General features: G+C 41.8%; 1 protein-coding gene across 1 annotated transcript; it reads left to right on the top strand.

Moving 5' to 3' along the window:
• Positions 1–5,189: 5,189 nt before the first annotated feature.
• LOC123773441 (germ cell nuclear acidic protein-like) lies at positions 5,190–6,985 on the top strand. The gene is made up of 2 exons (XM_045767212.2): positions 5,190–5,932; positions 6,508–6,985. The coding sequence occupies exons 1-2, from the start codon at positions 5,338–5,340 to the stop codon at positions 6,663–6,665; spliced, it is 753 nt and encodes a 250-aa protein (XP_045623168.2). The 5' UTR covers positions 5,190–5,337; the 3' UTR covers positions 6,666–6,985.
• Positions 6,986–12,972: the final 5,987 nt, after the last annotated feature.

The raw sequence follows: 12,972 nt of genomic DNA, 5'->3' as shown, positions 1-12,972 counted from the left end.
CAACAACAAGGTGACATAATAATTCACGGGCTATTCATGCCCGTGCCAACTCATGGGTGGCATAATCTTTATCAATCAATCAAGGTGACATAAGAACATAAGAATAAAGGTAACTACAGAAGGCCTATTGGCCCATACGAGGCAGATCCTATTTATAACCACCCAATCCCACTCATATACATGTCTAACCCACGCTTGAAATAATCAGGGGACCCCACCTCCACCACGCCACGTGGCAACTGGTTCCACAAATCAACAACCCTGTTACCGAACCAGTATTTACCCATGTCTTTCCGAAATCTAAACTTATCCAATTTATACCAATTGGTTCGTGTTCTGTCTTGTGTTGATACTTTTAATACCCTATTAATATCTCATTTGTTATGTCCATTCATCCACTTGTAAACCTCTATCATGTCACCCCTAACTCTTCGCCTTTCCAGTGAACGCAATTTAAGCTTTGTTAATCTTTCTGCATATGACAGATTTTTAATTTGGCGGGTTAACTTTGTCATCCTATGCTGGACACGTTCAAGTGAATTTATATCCATTCTATAGTACGGCGACCAAAACTGAACTGCATAATCTAAATGGGGCCTAACCAGAGCACGATATAGCTGAAGAACAACACTAGGTGTCTTGTTACTAACGCTTCGATTAATATATCCCAGTGTCCTATTTGCCTTATTATGAACATTTATGCACTAATTTTTTTGGTTTTAAATTCTTTCTCAATCGACTTGAGAATGGTCCAGGACGGACCGAAACGTCGTCGTCCCTTCACTTTCTAGTGTGTGGTCTGGTCAACATACTTTAGCCACATTATTGTGACTCATCGCCTGCTTACTAATCATAACGCCCAGATCCCTTTCGCAATCCGACTTCGCAATCTCAACACCATCTAGCTCGTATCTTGTAACTCTATCATCATTACCTAGCCACAAACCCTTACATTTATCAGCATTAAACTGAATCTGCCAATCTTTTGACCATTTCAAAACCCTATTTAGATCGCCTTGAAGTGATAATGAGTCTTTTTCAATGTTTATTTTCCTACCGATTTTTGTATCATAGGCAAATTTGCAAATGATACTGCCCAAACCTGAATCTAAATCATTTATATATATTATGAATGACAGAGGCCTCAGGACAAAGCCACGCGGCACTCCACTTACAACATTTTCCCACTCTGACTTAACCCCATTTATACTGGGTCCGTCTAATTACCAAAAACTACCACATACTACACACGCTTCAGAAAACTTCCTGGCAATACGTTAGTAATGAATAAATATGATATATTAAGTTAGGCTGACCTAACCTAACCTAACCTAACTTAACCAAACCTAACCTAACCGAAGCTTGGATCGTCGACTTGATTTGGCGTCACCAGCTTTTTATTTTCGTCTAATTTCTTTATAAAAAGATACTTTTTCAGATTAAAATTATGTTTTTCGTGTTGTACATTCAGCACCAACATTATAATGAGTAAATATATCATATTTATTCATTACTAACATATTGCCAGGAAGTTTTCTGAAGCGTGTGTAGTATGTGGTAGTTTTTGGTAATTAGACGGACCGTTTATACTCACTCTCTGTTTCCTTTGGAACAGCCATGCCCTAATCCTACTTAATATAGCACCCCCAATACCAGGAGCCTCTATCTTTTTAATCAGTCTTTCATGTGGCACTGTATCAAAAGCTTTGTTAAAGTCAAGGTACACAATATCGCAAACTTTACCACTATCAACTGCCTCAACTATGCTGGAATAAAATGATAGCAAATTTTTAAACATGAACGGCCATTTGTAAAACCATGTTGCGACTCATTTATTAATTCATGTTTTTCAAGATGAAGACGAATAGCATTTGCAATTATCGATTCAAATAACTTTCCCACAATATACGTAAGGCTAATTGGCCGATAGTTTGACGCAAGTGATCGATCTCCTTTCTTAAAAAATGGTATTACATTAGCTACCTTCCATGACTCTGGCCTGACTAATGATTTATTAAATATGGTAGACAATGGATCGCAAAGCTACTCTTTGCATTCTTTAAGCACCCAGGCAAACACTTCGTCCGTTCTCTGAGAGAGAACTCTATCAACATCAGAGGTCCGAGACTGTTCAACACGCTTCCACTACACATAAGGGGCATAACTGGCCGACCCCTCACAGTGTTCAAGAGAGAACTGGATAAGCACCTCCAAAGGATACCTGATCAACCAGGCTGTGACTCATACGTTAGGCTGCGAGCAGCCGCGTCCAACAGCCTGGTTGATCAGTCCGGCAACCAGGAGGCCTGGTCGACGACCGGGCCGCGGGGACGCTAAGCCCCGGAAGCACCTCAAGGTAATCTCAAGGTAAGGTAGGCCCTGGGGATTTGTTTGGTTTGAGTTTCACTGTTTGTTTAACAACATCCTCCTTGTTAAACTAGTCGTAGCTCAGTCGATTAAGGCAGCATCTGGGATGCTCCCGGACGTAGGTTCGAATCCTCATCATGGCCCTTGTGGATTTGTTCATAAATTTATAGTATTATATATTAGCATATTGTGCATTTTTAAGTGTAGGTTAGGTTAGATGTTTAGGTTCTTTTAGTAATTATTTGTATTTGCAGCATGTGGGTAAAGTATTTATAGCAACCCGTCCTCGACTCAAGTCTATTACATCCAGCGAACGACCCCACAGACGCGCCTGACAGCTAGGTGGACAGCGCTTCGGATTCATAGTCCTGAGGTTCCGGGTTTGATCTCCGGTGGAGGTGTAGACAAATGGGCAAAATGTTTCTTTCACCCTAGTTACCTAGCAGTAAATAGGTACCTGGGAGTTAGACACCTGCTACGGGCTGCTTGCCGGGGGAAGGGTGTAACAAAAAAAAGGAGGCCTGGTCGAGGACCGGGCCGCGGGGACGCTAAGCTCCGAAATCATCTCAAGATAAAATCTCAAGATAACGCATTCATAAATTTGTACATGATGTTCATCCAAAACGGGAATTTTCTCAAATATAAATTAATATTATAATATATTAGCTTATTGTGCATATATAGACATAGGTTAGGTTAGGTTAGGTTGCACACAGAAATCACAATAGCGTGATGCATCACATGAACAAATCCACAAGGGCCGTGACGAGGGTTCGAACCTACGTCCGAGAGGATCCCAGACGCTGCCTTAATCGACTGAGCTTCGACATGGAATAAGAACTGCAACCGGGAAATCAACTTGACCTACCACGGGTCCTGCAGCCTCTCCGAGACAAACCAGGTTTTTACACAATTCCCCCATGCACCCGAGCTCTATCAACAAGCTGTTCTACCTCTTCGCCCTTACTTCATTAAACACAGAAATCACAATAGCGTGATGCATCAAATGAACAATTTAGCTCAGTCGATTAAGGCACGTCTGGGATTCTCTCGGACGTAGGTTCGAACCCTCGTCACGGTCCTTCTGGATTTGTTCATAGGTTAGGTTAAGTGTTTAGGTCCTGTTGGCGATTATTCGTATTTGTAGTACGTTTGTAAGGGGAAGCCGGTCGGCCGAGCGGACAGCACATTGGACTTGTGATCCTGTGGTCCCGGGTTCGATCCCGGGTGCCGGCGAGAAATGGACAGAGTTTCTTTCACCCTATGCCCCTGTTACCTAGCAGTAAAATAGGTACCTGGGTGTTAGTCAGCTGTCACGGGCTGCTTCCTGGGGGTGGAGGCCTGGTTGAGGACCGGGCCGCGGGGACACTAAAGCCCCGAAATCATCTCAAGATAACCTCAAAATATACGTGGGTGAAGCATTTATAGCGTCAACCCGTCCTCGACTCAAGTCCATTACATCCAGATGTCGATCCCACAGATGCATTCATAAATTTTAACATGCTGTTCATTCAAAACGGGAATGTTCTCAATTATAAATTAATATCATAATATATTAGCATATTGTGCATATATAGGCATAGGTTAGGTGAGGTGTTTAGGTTCTATTAGTGATTATTTGCATTTGTAGTACGTGAGTGAAGCATTTATAGCGTTGTGGTTCGAACATAATTAAAATTCGTCACTGAAACACTTTTCCGGAAGAAGTTCCGGAAGAGTTCGAACGAAATCAGTTGTTAGTCGTGTGTAAACCGTTTTTCATTCATAAACAGGGGGTTTGGTGGGTGAATGGAATCACGTTTGGGTTTTTGGAGGACGGGCTGTTTACAGAGTTGGGATTTGAGGCAGCCCGTCCTCCAAACAAAGATCCAAAAGTGATTCCATGCACCCACCAAACCCCCTGTTTATGAATGAAAAGCGGTTTACACACGACTCACAACTGCTGACGTTCGAACATATCCGGAACAAGTGCTTCACTGACGAATTTTGTTCGAATCGCAACGCTATAAATGCTTCACCCACGTACTACAAATACAAATAATCGCCAACAGAACCTAAACACCTGACCTAACCTATCCTATGCCTATATATACACAATATGCCAATATATAATAATATTAATTTATACTTGAGAAAATTCCCATTTTGAATGAACAGCATGTTAAAATTTATGAATGCGTCTGTGGGGTCGACCGCTGAATGTAATGGACTTGAGTCGAGGACGGGTTGTTTGAGGAGGTCGTCAGCTAAGACCTCTTCGAGGAATGTTCGAACGTCATCAGTTGTGAGGCGTGTATAAAGCGTTTTTCATTCATGGGAATAGCCATGGGATTTGGTGGCTGGATTAACGAGCATTTCGCCTTTGTTGATAAGGACGGACATTACATGTGACTCATAGCTGATGACGTTCATACTTTTATTGAACAGTGCTTCACTCAAGTCCTCTGTTCGAATCACACCTATGAAAATGCTTCACAACATACGATGAGTAAATGCTAACAGAACCTAACCACCTAACCCAATCTAGGTATAACTGTACACTAAATTCTTATATAATATTAATATATATTAAAAAAAAAACAATTTTGAATACTGAAGACTATCTAGAGACTAGAGAAGCTTTCAAAATGGACAAAAGATTGGGGGATGCCATTTAATGCAGAAAAAATGTAAGATTCTGAGCCAAGGTGATGATGGCTACCATATATCACCGGGACAATGTTGAAATTGCGAAATCTTAATGCGAGAAAGATCTTAAAAGTCATGATTATTAAGTAGAACGTTATGAAATAATGAGGAAGGAGGTGGTGATGGGACCATGAGGGAGAGTCTGGTTGATTGGTAAACAAGATAATGGCGGGAGGGAGCAGACGGTGGTTGGATAAGGAGAGAGCAGAGTATAGTGGAGAGGTCAGTCAATGATATAAAAACAAGGAGGTGTGTTCAGTCATCACTTCTCCACCAGGAACCATGGCCACACCGTCACCCAAGACCTGCCTGACGGCGTGTCTCCTGCTGCTGCTGACGGTGGCTTCCCTTGTGGCTTCCGCCCCCTTCCCCGACCACCTCGACTCCCCCGGGAATTCCCACGGCTTACATGTTGAGAGACACGGCAAGCAGGACGACGCCCAGAGCCCCAGCAATCAAGACGACGCTCAGAGCCCCGGTAAGCAAGATGTGAAAAATGACAACCTGAACGAAGGTGATATCCCTCCTGCAAACCTGGGATCAAACAACACGCTGTCTTACACACTGGAGGAACGCAGTACTCTCACCGTCAACACGAACCAAGAAAACGTGAGCATCGGTAATCGGGAAAAACAAATTATCTCTCACAACCAGACGGAAGACGCCCTTGAGAACATCAAAGACCCCGGAGACGACGTGGATAGTCGCTCTAAGGGCAAGCCTGAGGAGGACGATTCTAAGGACGACGACTCTGTAGAAGAGGGTTCTAAGGACGATAGTTCTGTGGACGATGGTTCTAAGGACGACGGTTCTGTGGACGATGGTTCTGATTACTCCACAAGCGGACCCTTGTTACCGCAGCTCGTTAACTCTTCAGGTAAGTTGTTATCAGAAACACATACAATTCTGCATGCGTTTATGCGTTCACTAATATATGTTGAGCATGTCTCCGCCTCTCATGTAGATTGTCTCTCTCTTACGCATATTCTGGTTTAGAGACAGGCATTAGGAATTTATCCCATGAAATTAAAAAAAAATTGACAATAGTCCAGGATTATCAAGTCGATTGGTCCACAATCGACTTGATAATGGTCCAGGACGGACCGAAACGTCGTCGTCTTTTGATCTTCTAGTGTGTGGTTTGGTCAACACCTTCTAGTGTGTGGTCTGGTCAACATTCTTTAGCCACGTTATTGTGACTCATCATCTGCACAAAAAAAAATTAGTTTATTTTCACCAAAAAGTGGAAGAATAACGAGAACATGATTGTTCCAAGTGTAAGTTAGATATGTATGAGCGAGATGGACGATATGAATAGGAACTGCCTTGCAAGGTCAATTGCTCTTCGGTTTTTTTAATCTTATACCCTTAAGTAGCATTTTGTTATGAATTATTAAATACATAATATTCTTGTCATTGTTATTATCATTCAATATTTCATCTCTCTTGCAGAACCTGGGACCCATAAACGAACCTTCTTTGACTATGTCGATGTGTTTGACATCGATTACACTGGCTACCGCCCCTATGCTTACCGTCCCTTTGGCAGCTACGGGTACTCGCCTTACTACTCCTATGGCTACGATCCCTTTGGTTTCGACTACCTGTGAGACCTGTGAATCCAGCCTTAGTAAAGACCCAGAATAATACACAGTAAACGTCTCCGTCGCCGCTGTGCTGGTAAACACACCCGTCTCTACATCTGGAAATGTTCCCTAGTAAACAGTAATAAGGTTAGACGGGTTTCTTCTTACATAAACAGAAACCTGCTACAGGAGAAGACAGGTTTCTGCTCTCACCCAAATCTGTATCTGCATCCTTCCAGGGGTCCTCATATCACTTTATAGTTTAATTTCATTAAATGTCAATGATTCAGGTATTTTGTTTCTTAACGCTTATCTTGAGAACAATAAAGTGCACGATGCTTTAGTACATGTGAATTTCTTAATCCCCTCAACACATTATGTATGCATTGTAACGCCACACTGAATCTGTTTATCTGAGTGGCAGCCTGCACCTGTTTATTATCTGAGTGGCAGCCTGCACCTGTTTATTATCTGAGTGGCAGCCTGCACCTGTTTATTATCTGAGTGGACGCCTGCACCTGTTTATTATCTGAGTGGACGCCTGCACCTTCTGTCTGATATTTTAGCATCAGATCCATCAGTCAGTAACGCAGAAATCTCTATCAATAATGGAGAGCGAGATCCTTCTGACTGTTAGAAAATTATATTGAAATTTACTTAAAACGGAGAAAAGATAACGTAACTACAATTTACGAATAACTGAAGAATTTTCTTAAGTTACTGCTTACCAGGAATGAAGTTCTAAGATAAATAAATTGTAACATGGACATAAAACCTTGTTATGCTGGTAAATTCGAATTCTCTTATAAATTCCTAAACTCAAAAGTCCCCGTTTTAATGATTTTGATCTCGTTTTAAGTTATTTGTCGCTCTTTTAATGACATCTGCAAAGTATCATATATTCGATAACTGAGAGCTAATTTGTTATTTAGGAACAGAAGTATTTCCACCAATGAAGAACGTGGGGATGTTTACAGAATATATTAAGTTACAATTAAATAATAATGATATAAATCAGGATTAATGTTGCAGTAATAATTTAGGAAATTACTAGTATAGGGATAAAGCACTCAAAGAGAAACCCAAAGTGGGAGTCGCTCGAATATTGCAAGCGTAGATTAGACAATTATTTGGGTGAGTTTGTTGGGTATAACTTGAAACTGCTGCTAATGGGTTAGCAAATCTTTAACAATATTCTCTATTAATAAAGCTTTCATGTTCTTTTGAAATTATTCCTTTTCGTTAATGTTATAACAGGGCAGCCTTGAGACCTGCACTGTACCGAAGCTGCCCACGCTAGTTTAGTTCATTTATTATGCACCCCATACCTACCCAGTGGGTGATAGTGGAGAGGGTTACAGAGACTCATAATGGGTCCAGGAACTGAACCCCTAAATTCATTTAGCCAAACAAGTTACAGTCTTGATGAGCTAGTTACAAAATTCAATGCACATCGTCACATCAGCAATGGGTTCGAGACCGACCACAAGTACAGTCTCTAAATTAAGCAACATGTATTGATTTTTATATACAAATCTAGTTTTGGTTAAACTAGATTACGAGACAAATTAAAAGATAAAAAGAGGCAGAATTATCTTTACAACATTTTATTTAAGTTGAAAAGTACAGCAGAAAATTTCAGGGTTAAGTATACACCTGAAGATTGATTAGTAACGATAAGATTCCAACACCTGTGCCGAGATTATCACATTTTGAATACATGTCACCATCTTCACATTCTATAAAGGAGACAAGAAGTTCCATATTGCCTTTTGGAAGCTTGCTAAACCATTTGAAAAATCAAAAATTTCCTGCGAATTCTGTCCAGGTTCTTGAAGTCTCCAAGTATCACTTTCTAAGACCCGTGTTGGAGAAAAAGTTGGTACGATGTTGAGAGAGAGGACACAAAAAAGAGTACGTACAGCAGTTCAGGAGAAGTACGCCCAGGTCCCCTTCGAAGGCTCGTACCTAGCGAGCGACGTAGTAATCCATTCCTTGCTCCAGACGGTCTCAAACGCCTTCATCAGAATCCTCCACTCAGGTGTGGATCGGGGCTTCCTGGACGCGGGTCCACCAACGTATTCATTGATTAGTGATAATACTTCCTTATGCTTAGAAACTGGTGACTTGAAAACTCTCGTGTCTGACTCTGGGATTAGTGGCTGGGTATTTGAAGAATTGAAAGCTTCCTTTGTAGAAAGGTTGAGTGGCTCCTGGGTAGTAGTAGAGTACAGCGGCAGTTCAGCAGAAGGATAAACCAGGTCCTGTGCAGCAGGGTAGAGTGGCTCCTGTTCAAAAGGGTAGGGTGGTTCCTGTGCAACAGGGTAGAGTGGCTCCTGTTCAAAAGGGTAGAGTGGCTCCTGTTCAAAAGGGTAGAGTGGCTCCTGTTCAACAGGGTGGGGTGGTTCCTGTGTAGCAGGATAGAGTGGCTCCTGTGCAACAGGGTAGAGTGGCTCCTGTGCAACTGGGTAGAGTGGCTCCTGTGCAACTGGGTAGAGTGGCTCCTGTGCAACAGGGTAGAGTGGCTCCTGTTCAAAAGGGTATGGCGGCTGTACATTGTAGGATCCGGAAAAACTCCTGCTGAAGCGGCCATAATTCTGGCTGGAGAGGTCCCTGGAGGCGAACTTGGAGTGACGCACGGAATGTGCAGCTGTGTGGGAGGAGAACTGTCAGCAGTTGGTCTCAACACACATTAAATCATATGAATTATGAAAGCCCAGGAAAGAAGACAACAATCCCACGTTTTAATTATAGTCTTGATACATGCATAAGAGGACCGCCCAGTGTGGGCCAACAGATCCGCTTCTTTTGTTCTTTACAACAAAAATTAAGAAAATCTTTGGAGCAGGAGAGAGAGATGGAAGCATCGTCCAGGGGTAACTCAGGACGTTGGTAAAGGTCCCTGGGTAAAGGTGAACCTTTACCCAGAGACCTCGATATATTAATTATTCCAGTCATACCGCATTTGAAGTTTGATGTTTACGAGTATCTGGTCTACATAGCAATGGAACATAATACCAATCTACCGTGCTCTCAAGATCGGAACTCTACTCTACCACTCTACTCATTTCTATTGTCACCACTAGAGTGATTCTCATATATATAAATTAGATTCGAAAATAACCAGAACATGTTTACTAAATCCTGAAATGTTTATAATGATAAACAAAAATGTAAAGATAAACAACAATTTAATAAATACAGATAAAGTAACTCACGCGGACGGAAAATAGACATGTAAGCCGCCAGGGCGTCGACCGAGAGCAGCAGCAGGAGGAGGAACGTCTTGTTGACCGACATGGTGGTGGTATTGACTATGGTCAATAAAACAGTGGTCAAGCTGAACAATCTTGGCGCCTTATGTAACACAAAATAGCCCCCCCCCCCCTCGCCTCTCCTAAACCCTCCACCTCTCCTACTGTATATCCTGTCCTTGAAACAATCTCATTATCCTCCTCCATGGGAAGAATCGAGTCTAAAGATAATCATTGAAGGATCACCGGCTAGAAAATCAGCTTGTGACTCGCAGAGGCTCAAAGCAATCATGGAACGACAAATGGAAACCATCTCAAGACCTACCTACAACGACTCACATCTTCACAGACGGATCAGTTGATCAAGAAAGAGGTTCTGCTGGGGCAGCAGTTTACACTACCAACCATGAAGCTTACTGGAGCATGAATAGTGGATGCTCAACATTGCAAATAGAATTATATGCCCTGAAGGAGGCAATAAACTATACAATTGAGAATAATTTACATGATGTCATCATTCATACCGACTCTAAATCTTCGTTCCAGGCATTGTTATCCAGCCAGCACAGAGATAATATAAAACTCATCACAGAAATCTTACATATAGGAAACGAAGCACACAATCTAGGGCTGTCAATAACCCTAAATTGAATACCAAGTCAAACTGGCAAAGATGGTAATGAAATGGCAGACTCACTAGCAAAAGCTGCCACCTTGAGTACCTTGAGTTGGTTTCGGGGCTTTGCGTCCCCGCGGCCTGGTCATCGCCCAGGCCTCCTCGTTGTTGGACTAGTCAACCAGGCTGTTGGACGCGGCTGCTCGCAGTCTGACATATGAGTCACAGCCTGGTTGATCAAGTATCCTTTGGAGGTGTTTATCGAGTTTTCTCTTGAACACTGCGAGGGGTCGGCTAGTTATGCCGCTTATGTGTAGCGGAAGCGTGTTGAACAGTCTCGGGCCTCTGATGTTGATAGAGTTCTCTCTCAGAGTCCCTATTGCACCTCTGCTTTTCAACTGGGTATTCTGCACATCCTGCCATGCCTCCTGGTCTCATGTGGTGTTATTTCTGTGTGCAGGTTTGGGACCAGCCCCTCTATTATTTTCCACGTGAAAATTATTATGTATCTCTCCCGCCTGCGCTCAAGATAATAAAGATTTTGGCATTTTACTCTGTCCCAGTAGCTTAGATGTTTTACTGAGTGGATTTTAGCAGTAAAGGATCTCTGCACGCTCTGCCACTGTTCTACCTGTTGTACAGGTTAAAATACCTCCAAGTTTTTCACAGATTAAGGAGCAAATCAAGAAGATAATACTCCCAACTATGAAAAGTCGCCACAGAGCCAAAGTAGCGGAAGGACGATCCACTGCGATGTGGTACGAACAAGCCACTGGTTACTACTCTTTCAAGGCTGGCAAAAGGATATCCAGAGACATTTACAGTAGTCATACACAGACTCAGACTTGGTTACAAGTGCTGCTGGGAGGCAATAAACCCAATAGTTAAACAATGTCATGTCTGTGGAACAGAAGCAGAGGCGCCATTACTGCATTACTTACCGGAATGTGAAGCGACTGAAGCCCTGCGCATCAAACTCAACATTCATCCAACAAGAGCAGCTGCATTAGATGCAAAATCCACAGCGACTATAATTGTTGGAAAAGCAGTTGAAGAATGGGACACACTAGTGAACACTGCATCTACATCCGCCACCAAGATATTGTGTTTAAAACAAAACTAAAACCTGTGCGCTAAAACAGAAGCGAAAAAGAAACGGGTGAAATGGAGGAAACCCCCCCACCTCTATTTAAAACTTTGACCCAAATATCACAGTAACAAGGTTATCGCGAATAACCGAACTCAACTACGGGTTCACTGTAGTGCTACTTGGACATTTTGTTCTGAGTAGCTAAATCTGAAACAACAACAACAACAATCCCGCCATCCCATGCCCATTATACCATCCAGTATAATAGACGTGGGATCGTTTATTATATGGGATCATTTATTATATGGGATCGTTTATTATATGGGATGGTTTATTATATGGGATCGTTTATTATATGGGATCGTTTATTATATGGGATCGTTTATTATATGGGATCGTTTATTATATGGGATCGTTTATTATATGGGATCGTTTATTATATGGGATCGTTTATTATATGGGATCGTATAATATGATTTGTTCCATAAGTCAGCAGCCTCTCTCATACAATATTACGATAATTAAAACCTAATTTGTTATAATCAATTTTCCTTAAGGACATTAGAACTCAAAATAATGGGCATAAACTGGACGAGTTTAGACATGGGAAAGACCTGGGTAGTTAGTGGTTTAATCGTTCCTGGAATTCTTGTGTTTTGAATCATGGGTTGTTAATTTTTGTGGATCAAATTACCAGAAAACATCATAGACGCGGGATAGATGGATTCTTTCAAGGGTTGGCTAGACATATATATGAATTACTTTGGTAGATATAATAGAGAGTGTGTTTGATATAATAAACTGAACTGTAACTGTTCTCCTCCGCCTCTGTTCCTCTAACGATCGACATAACGCCATATTGTCGGCTGCTAGAGAGTACATAGTCAGATTTAATGTGCAAAGCAGGATTAAAACCCACCGAGAGAGTGAGAGAGTGTGTGTGTCTTGTGTACTATATAGCAGTAGTACTGTCGAGCTGATGATTGATTGATGAAGATTAAGCCACCCAAAAGGTGGCACGGGCATGAATAGTCCGTAAGTGGTGGCCCTTTTGAGCCACTACCAGTATCAGTAGATGATACTGGAGATCTGTGGAGGTGCGACTGCACCCTGCGTGACGGGAGATGTCTCCCGTCTGACTATTGAGTTACCTGGTTTGGTAGATATAATAGAAGCTTCGTCGTATCTACCCATTTGCTTAACGTCTATTGTTGGAAAATTTACTACATAATCATAAAACTCATTCGCTTACATGTAAACAAATATAGATTAATAAATTCAGATTCAAATTCAAGATCTTTATTAATAAATTCTAATTCAAAAACTAATTTCAGAAAAATGAAGATCATTTCTCGTTGTCGATGGTTCTTG

This window comes from Procambarus clarkii, chromosome 10 (genome assembly GCF_040958095.1).
Source record: "Procambarus clarkii isolate CNS0578487 chromosome 10, FALCON_Pclarkii_2.0, whole genome shotgun sequence".
NCBI lineage: Eukaryota > Metazoa > Arthropoda > Malacostraca > Decapoda > Cambaridae > Procambarus > Procambarus clarkii.
This window is presented reverse-complemented; position numbering and strand designations above follow the sequence as displayed.